At 41.4% G+C, this 9,165-nt stretch overlaps 1 protein-coding gene across 1 annotated transcript; it reads right to left on the bottom strand.

Annotated features, from left to right (window-relative positions):
• Positions 1 to 51: 51 nt before the first annotated feature.
• cwc25 (CWC25 spliceosome associated protein homolog) lies at positions 52 to 8,217 on the bottom strand. Its single transcript, XM_018726190.1, has 9 exons — positions 8,106 to 8,217; positions 6,898 to 7,070; positions 4,683 to 4,919; positions 4,069 to 4,138; positions 2,926 to 3,053; positions 2,304 to 2,364; positions 1,890 to 2,071; positions 1,552 to 1,713; positions 52 to 1,243 (listed from the first exon to the last, which is right to left on the bottom strand). Exons 1-9 carry the CDS (start codon positions 8,121 to 8,123, stop codon positions 1,129 to 1,131), a joined length of 1,146 nt encoding a protein of 381 aa, XP_018581706.1. The 5' UTR covers positions 8,124 to 8,217; the 3' UTR covers positions 52 to 1,128.
• Positions 8,218 to 9,165: the final 948 nt, after the last annotated feature.

Raw genomic sequence — 9,165 nt, 5'->3', positions numbered from 1 at the left:
AAGGTTTATGGAAACTGTCCACTTTTATTTTCACTTTCATTTTACTGCTGCTCAAAGTTCAACATATTAACATATCTATTGTGTAGCTACAAGATTTTTACAGAATGTTGGTAAAATCGCTTAGCGACTCTGACAAACATTACTTCTATGTGCAGCTACTAGTGTAATGGCATCAAAAATGGAGCTATTGGACTAAGTGACTGTACTCTGACAATCGTGTGTCTACATCTGCCTCTCTCTCTTTGTTGGCAAAATGAACTTTTGCAACTGTCGTACATCACTTTAGAGAAAAGCATCCGCAGGACTTGATAAATGTAAACATCAGCAGCCAGGACAACATTGCAGGGTTTTTTTGGACAGGAACAGAGTGGACCGTTTCCTTTAGTATATATCCCTAACAGCGAAGGAGAAGACAGCCCCTCCCTCCAGTGAGCCGGGATGCCTCGTGCACACTCTCGGCTGTTCACAATCAGCTGGCAGGCATGTTTACGATACAGTATCAAGATGAAGCCCAATAAAGAACCAGGGCTTCGATCAGGGTGTTGGTGCTCAGCTGCAGTTTCTCAATCCCTTCTTTTACCCCACACTTCACATGAAGTTCCCATGGCTAGTCACAAGGTATTACATGGAGGAGGAGGATGACAGCCTGGTTAATGTAGAAGCCATAGGATAATCAACAGCTTATTCACAAATTGTTTGCTTCTTTTCTACTCTGTTCAAAGACTCAAGGCAGCTCTTACTGTTTGCTATTACAGCAGGTGATACTTTGCTGGCAATTCGGATTACTATTCCAGCCTAAATACTTGTCAAAGTTTGTATCAGCAAAATGTTATTTTAAAATTTAAGTCTGGGAACAACTAGTAATTTTTTACACTGTACAACACATAGGAACATTGACAGGCTGCACAACCTTGAGCAACTGAAAAGGGCCATATGGTCCCAGTTTCACACAGACCTTCTGGACTTGGAACCATTTTTTTCCTCCAAGTTAAGCACATAGGTCTTGGCCTCACCTGGTGATGCAAAGACTGAACCAACTCAGACATCAAATTTGTACTAATAAACAATTTAATCTAAAAATTCTTTAAAAAACAAAAAAATCAAGTTAGGACAGAGATGAGACTGGATTCATCTTCTCATGAAGTTTTTCTCAAGGGCAGCAGGAGTCCGCTGTAAAGAGTGAATATTCCTCTTGACTCGGTCCTCCAGCGAAGAGGAGGCCGCGCTTTCGAGCTTCATATCACTGTAGAACAGAGACAAGAGTAGAGCCTCAATGACAAACACCTTGAGTACACTAGCCACTCATGCCAGGCAATGAAACCAAGGAGCACAGCTGCTGCAAACACCCATGGAAGTAAAGCAATACATCGCAGATACAGAACATGTCTTGAAAATAGGGAATTATTCACTGAAAAGCCATTTAAACAAGCATTTCAAATGTAGAAAATGCTGAACACACAGGCTGTTCTATGAGCTATGCCAGCTGGATTAATGCATTCTTGCACCTAAAGAAACGCATTCGAAGAAAACCGTGTTGGGGGCAGAACTCACTGAATGAAGCCCGTGTGGTGCCCATGTTTCCCATCATGTCTTTTCTCCTGCTCGTCTTGCCGCTTGTACTTCTGCACATTGGAGGCCCGTTCCTCATCTCGCTGTTGAGCGCAATTCATCATTTCCTGGCGCTTCCTCTTCAGTTCTTCCGAAGACAGGCCCCTGGACACAAAGGAAATTAATGCTACCCCACAGGCACTAAATGTGCAATTTAAACACTGTAGCCCCAAAAGCAAACAATCGATCACACAGACATACACTAATTGTATTTTTCTCTGAGACGTACACCACTTTGGAGAAAAGCGTCTGCCATATGAATAAATGTAAATGTGTATTACTTGGTGTAGCTCCTGCTCTGCTGTTTGTGCGGATGCCTCTTCTCCACCATGCTGCTCCTGTGCATCTCTGAACTGCGGCTGGACTGTCTGACACGGGGCTCCTGGTAGGAGCGGTGGAACAACGGGCTCTTCCTGTCTGTGTTTGGAGGAAGAGGGACACGAGACTGATAGCCGTCTGGAAGCTGAGAAGAAAAATACAACATGAAAAGTCTTGAAAGTCATAACTGGCCACAAAAAAAGGCACACTCCACAGAACTGGATTTATTCACAGAGTTAGACATTGAAATCTAGTGTCTTTCTAGTTTTGAATTGCAGTAGGAATTTGAAGACTGGCAGCAGTAACATATGGAGTCATTATACCGTCACTAAGGAAAGAGGGCGTATGGTTGGCGTATGCAAAGGCGGCACTCCCACCTGTAAGCCATATCCAGACTGGCTCCTGGGCAGCGAAGGGGCAGGAGAAGGGCTGCTGTGTCTATACATAAATGTTAAAAAGATGCAACATTACATACATGCGTTTATGACATAGATGTTAAAAAGATGCAACATTTTCTAAAAGCCTGAACTGCTCTTAGGTTTTGAAGACACTGTTGTGAACATCTTTAGACAGTAAGAAGTATGGGCAGGAGGCTATAATCACTTGGGCACTTCATAAGAATATGTGACCTCCACAAGCTCAACACTGTACTCACTGGCACACAGATGGGGCCAATTAGTCATCTTTTTGTATTTATTATATACAGTATAGTGGGGGGTGCGGTGGCGCAGTGGGTTGGACCACGGTCCTGCTCTCTGGTATGTCTGGGGTTCAAGTCCCGCTTGGGGTGCCTTGCGACGGACTGGCGTCCCGTCCTCGGTGTGTCCCCTCCCCCTCCGGCCTTACGCCCTGTGTTACCGGGTAGGCTCCGGTTCCTCGCGACCTCGTATGGGACAAGCGGTTCTGAAAATGTGTGTGTATACTATACTGTATATAGCGCAATTCTCACACACACACACACACACACACACACACACACACACACACACACCATTTTACCTCAGCTTCCTTCCCACGGAGCACTCATCACGACTCCTGTGTTTTTTGGACTTCTCTTTCTTGGACTTTGACTTATCTTTCTTCTCCTTTTTCTTCTTCCTTTTTTTCTCCTCCAGATTTTGACGCAACTTTAAGGGGGAACAACGAGAAAATGGAAAATTAGAAACTGCTCTATTACACTATTAGAAAAGTTTAACGAGCACTATTTAATCATGAAAAACACAAAAATGACCTCACAGGAGCAACCGAACAGAAAACTATGGAGCTGACTACATGATGCAGACAGCTTGGCTCGCTCAGTCAAATTCAGCTACTTTCGCACAATTTTCTCCTCCTCAACAGTCAGCAACAATCTGCTCCCTATTGCGTTCATGCTCCAAAAATGCGAGAAGTAAACACATTCACTTACAACTTGAATGGAAGAACATCTACACCAACTGCTCACATACCTGGGTTAGTTTCTTTTGTGGAACCAGCCCATTATGTGAATTCCCACTGATGGGATCAATGATATTATTGAGTCAATTAATTAAAATTCCAAAATAAAGGCATTTATGTAGAACACTTTATCCCAACATGTTTTATGACATTTGTAACTAATTCATAGCCATTTTTCATAGGTATATTTCCACCAGACACAGAAGAACGTACACACAAAATTCCACACTGGTTAATGATAAGTAGTATTAATAATCACAGACATGATATGGGGGGAGCAAATAACAGGGGATGAATGTATAATGTTATTACAGAAGTAAAGCACAATACATTTTGTTAAAGAAGAAAAGAGCCTTGGTGCAAACCACAAAACATCAGCTTTAACATAATCATGGAGTGTAGTGCTGTGGGTCATTCAGTAAAACTGAATTTCTACATTTTTACTCAAATAAAACCAAAAACTAGTAAAATGTCACTTTTCAAAAATAAATCCAAAATCTAAGTTTTTGGTTTACCATAAAAGTAATACAACACATATTAGACCAAGATTTGTTTCACAGTTACTGCTGTATTACACCCATCATAACTGACCTGTGGTTAATACTGTAATCACAAACATTTAGTCTGTCTGCCTCCTGCAAACTTCAAATATTTTCTTGCCTTAAACATTTAAAATACTGTAGTCAATACCCTCCTTGAGCTTACCATTTCTTTAATCATCTTCATCTTTACTGGGTTTTTCAGAACATTCCTTTTTTTTTCTTCTTCCTGTTTCCTGTGAAAGATAATTAAAGGTCACATTTAAATACATGTACCAAGTACAGACTCTCACGTCATTTTACTTAGGCCTCCTTTCCTCAGAATGCTCATCACAACTCCTGTGTTTTTGCACTTGTACTTGTCTGACTGACACTCGCATAAGTGTCAATACAGGTGAAGATCTGCCTGTAAGGTGAATTCTTGTAAAAAGAACTCTTTAGTACCATAAAAAATGAACTGAAAATTTAAAAAAAAAAAAAAAAAAAGTTTTCCCTTATTTAATAAGGGCTCTTTCACAGGAATTGTCTTACAATTAAATGTTATCTGTACCCGAAATTTCCCGAGCTGCCAACTCTCGCAAGGAAAGATATTTAAGCCTAAATCCTAAATTCATGAGTAAATGACAAGTGAAATTAATCAAATTGTGTTTTGTAAACATTTAAACTCAAATGCTAATGGAATTTTTCAGAATGTCTTCAAAACTTATTTTAAATCAAAACAAATGAGGACTTAAAAGAAACACATGCTGGTCGCCTGAAAAAGTAAACAAAGTGATTTACCTAATGACGAAGAGTGGGTCCTCTCGGATTTTTGCCGCCAAGTCAAAAGTAGAACTTTGAACAGTCGGGCTGAAGATGGAGCCGGGCAACAGGCCTGTCTGGGCGGATGGACCACTTTCAGGCTCCTCGTACTGCTGCGTGATCTGTTTGTCAATTGGCCGTCCCAGAAGGTACTCCTCTCTGGACACATGGCCCCCTGGACCCTGGTACATCCAATCCAAACGTTCATCTTTCTTCCTGCAATTAAACAAGAAACAGCGCAATGGGAACGGAAAAAATGTTACTTCATTCATGAATAAGAATATTTTACCTAAATGTCATGCCGAATTTCATTTTTGAGAGCATTTTGATTAAATAAAACTTTTCTGTACCACAGAATCACCATGGAAACAACAGTTCGTTTCAACTTTCATTACGCAGGGTCTCCAAGAAAGACATCCCATGAAGCCAGAAGACATATTCAGATTAAATCATTACCTTTGCCTCAAGCAACAAATTTCTGTAGTTAGACAGGAGATGGTTTAGCACTTTATACTGAGGAAAAAGTGCATTTATCGCAAATATCAACCACATTAAATCAAATTTGCACTTTGGCATGTTATGGCAATACTGCTGAGGACAGAAAACCCACACAGTTTTCACGCTAATCAAAAAATGAAATAAAAAAAAAAAATACTAAATTGGGACAAGTATTTTTAGAAATAATCCACCACACCCTGGCTCGTGTACCATTTTCTTTCAGGTTAGATTTTTTCCATGCCATGCAAGTTTTCAATCATATAAAAGTGACAGCATGTTGAAAGCAGATCACATTTTATCATTTTCATTGCATTTTCTATCCATGTCTGCTATGATTTTACTAAATGTGCTTGGGAAAAAAAAAAAAAATCCTAATTGTGTGGGGTCTTATAGAAGCAATAAGTTTAAATCATGAATTTACGTAGAAAATGTTTTCACCAAATTTCAATTTACAATGAAAAGCCTTCTTCAGATTTTTCAAGCTCTGTGAGAAACTAAGGCACCTTTTATCCAAGCAGGCTACGAAAATACTGGCCCATGCCTTTATCTCCAGGTGAACTGACATCATTAACGCAATGATAACATGTCATTTGAGTCTAACTATATCCAGCCAATAGTTCATTCAAAATGATGCTGCAAAAATTACTAAAACCAGGAAATACAAACATATAACATCTATAACACTCATTTGTTCGCTTTGACGTACACATCACAACAGCTGCGATTCCTGCTTGCTGTGTTGTCTTTTAGTATAAACCTCATTATGTTATCAGTTACTAACCATCTCCTTTCTGTTATGCATTCTCTCCCCATGATGGGACCAGCCATGATACTAGCACTGCATGTTCAAAGGAGGTGATGACTGCATTCTGTGGTGGATGAGTCCAGCACATCTGAACCTGAACATCAACTCATCAACTTCTAGTGACTGTAGTAATGTTATAAATAGCCATATGAGTTTGCTTTTATGAACTAGAACCCTCAGGAGAAGTGGAGGGGTCTTTAGCCACTGGCACTTGGACCCAGGAGGTTTTTTCTTTCCCTTTCAGTTTGGAGTTCTTGGTTGCCTTTCCCCCATGGCCAGCTGGCTTTCCTATAGCTTTAATAATTAATACAGCTATTTCAGTAAATTAACATATAGTCAACTTTTTCCTTGTATTATGTCTCCTGATCCTTTCTTTGGTGCTCTGTGTCGCTGTGTGAAAAGATCTCTATAAAAATACATTGAATTCCTCTTATGTCTCCACATTGGCTTCCTGTTAAATTTAGAATTAACAACAAAATCCACCTTGTAACATGAAGGAGCTACCAGCCTGCTCCAGCTTTCCTCTGTGACACTATCAGTATCAGCTCAGATTTGTGCACTTGTGGAAAGAGAAATTGGACAACCTGGAACAGTTCAATGGCTGAATGAGTGCTGCATATTTTTAAAGTTCACATGTGAATGAATGGGGGGACGTGGTGGTGCAGTGGGTTGGGCCGGGTCCTGCTGTCCAGTGGGTCTGGGGTTCGAGTCCCACTTGGGGTGCCTTGCGACAGACTGGCGTCCCGTCCTGGGTGTGTCCCCTCCCCCTCCAGCCTTACGTCCTGTGTTGCCAGGTTAAGCTCTGGCTCCCCACGACCACATATGGGACAAGCGGTTCAGACAATGTGTGTATATGTGAATGTACATAAACTGAGGGACCGGGATACATACTTAACTGCTCCCGTCTCCTGTGCATATCTTGTAATCTCTTCGCGAGCTCTCTCCTCTCGCAGCTCCTTCTGTAGCTCCTCAATCTTCTTGCGCTCAGCTTCATGCCGCTGCTCCGCTTTCCACACACGCTCAATATTTTTCAGTGTTTGTGGATGCCAACTTTTCTTCAAGTTCTGAAAGAGAGTGATTCCGAAAGTGAATGAAGACAACTGGTTCAATACCCATTTCTTCATGAATTTCCTCCGCGGAAAAAAAAAAAAAAAAAAAAAAAATGGTAGTCAGGTATGGACTGATTTGCAAACCAGATCCTGATGTAGATAGTTTAGTTAGACATTTCCCTGTGCTTTACAATGTTGCATGATCACAATTTATTGACAATGGCAACATTCCCCAAATAGAAGAATCTACTTGAGACAACCACATACTATACTGGTAGAGGGACAAGAGCAGAAAAATACATTTCTTTACCAGATGTGCAAGAATAATCAACCTGCTTTTCAAAACTACAACAAACACAGAATTCCAGCTGCAGCTTAGCAGGAACACAGAGGAGGAGACAGTGACCATCGATCTTGCGAACGGTGTAATTCGCACAATAACTCTGTGCTGAAGCGCCTGAGCGGCACACGTTCAAATCCAGCTGATGTGCTGGAGAGATCCATCCCGATGTATTGGAGTGAGGAACTGGTTCTGAAGAGCGAGTGCAGCAGGGAAGCGGGAGGGCTGAGTCCAGCCAGGGCCCACTCTCCCCCAGAGCATCAGTGAGAGACACCAACCATGGGGCTCCACAGGGGAAAGAGGCAGGAGCCTCCCAAAAAACTGCCACTTCTCTGAGATTATTCACGTGACCTGTAGCTGTAGACAACAACACTGCCCTCCTAGGAAACGTCAAGCGCCCCAGTCGGGATGATCATCATCATGATCATGTGCTGTAGGTGCCGAGACACAGGGCGCGATGACCGTGACGACGACAACAACAAGTCAAGACAAGTGTGTCTGCGGTACACACGTCACACTAAAAACTCGAGCTGGCTGCCACGACTCTGCTAGTGTGAAAGCAGGAAAAGGTAGCAGAATGAGGTAACGGCTGTTAGCTTCGAGCATTAGGTTAGCCGCGTTGGGATCAGGAGTCCACTCTCCATTGCTAATTATTACCTAAGCGAAACCTAATTCAACCCATTTCAGAGCGATGGACAGCAAATACTTACGAGGTCTCCCCCTCCCATTGTTAAAGAAAGGCTTCTTCTCCTTGTACTGTAAAAATCACTCCTGCTTTCGCCACCGCTCGCCTGCTTCTATTGTGATGAGGGCTGAGTGACCGTAACACCACCGGAAGTGACGTAAGGTTACGTCTGCGAATTACTGACCTATGAACTATCCATCTTGACCAATGACGTATGGAATAAACCAATCCCAAACATCGACTGCCTTCCGGATTGACTGAATTTACCGGATGTTAGAAAGAACGCGGAAGTGTTCAGCTACTGTACAGCAATAAAGAAAATATGTAAAGCAAAAATAAATATTTTTTTTTAATTTAAAAAACTTTTAAAGTCGATTCAGTGTTTTGCATTTTTACTGCAAGTGGAGATACAATCTGATCTGATTACTTGAGGGGTATCTTTCACTGTAACTAACTCACTCACTGCTTGTAACGATGGTGCGAAGTGAGTAATAATTTGAATCATGAATGTGTTAAATACAAGGTGTTAAATGTATTAAATGGTCAGCTCTACTTTCTAAATTAACCTCAAGGAGGCAGTGAGTCTTGGATTGAAGTCTGTGACCTAGCATGTTCCACAGTTGTCACTTTCACCAAGAGTGGATGTGTTCAGTTAAATCATGGACTTGCTGGATGCTGTGTTGTTTCCACAACGTCCATCTTTACTGATGATCCCCTTGGAGTCCCACTTGCTGTCCACTGTCGTGGACATCCTATCAAACTCAATGATACGTGAAACAGGGCACGTCATCTCAAAGGCCTGTCTTTCCTGGGAGCTGGGAAAATATTTTAATGATTACTGTAAAAGAGTGTCTGACTCTTTACTTCTTTATTTTTACCAAAAGAAAACTCCTGTGCAAACCAGCTTCATCATCAACATATTTATGTTATAAATTTCCATATATTTTACCTATTTTCATTTAGCAGATGCTTTTCTCCAAAGTTATGGGGGTCTCAGAAAAAATACAAAGCATGCATAACACCAACAGAAGCAGAGATTTGCATGCAGATACGTGATTGTTGAGTATATGTCAACTTCACGTCCC

This window comes from Scleropages formosus, chromosome 21 (genome assembly GCF_900964775.1).
Source record: "Scleropages formosus chromosome 21, fSclFor1.1, whole genome shotgun sequence".
Lineage (NCBI taxonomy): Eukaryota > Metazoa > Chordata > Actinopteri > Osteoglossiformes > Osteoglossidae > Scleropages > Scleropages formosus.
The sequence above is the reverse complement of the archived record's forward strand: the minus strand, read 5'-3'. Positions and strand labels throughout refer to the sequence as shown.

Bases quoted from the DNA above. Each gene is read 5' to 3' on its own strand.
- cwc25 (XM_018726190.1), bottom strand. The intron at 4,920-6,897 runs GTATGTATCCCG...GTTTAATTGCAG, and splicing joins CAGGAGACGGGAGCAGTTAA to GAAGAAAGATGAACGTTTGG. The intron at 4,139-4,682 runs GTAAATCACTTT...TATCTTTCACAG, and splicing joins GACCCACTCTTCGTCATTAG to GAAACAGGAAGAAGAAAAAA.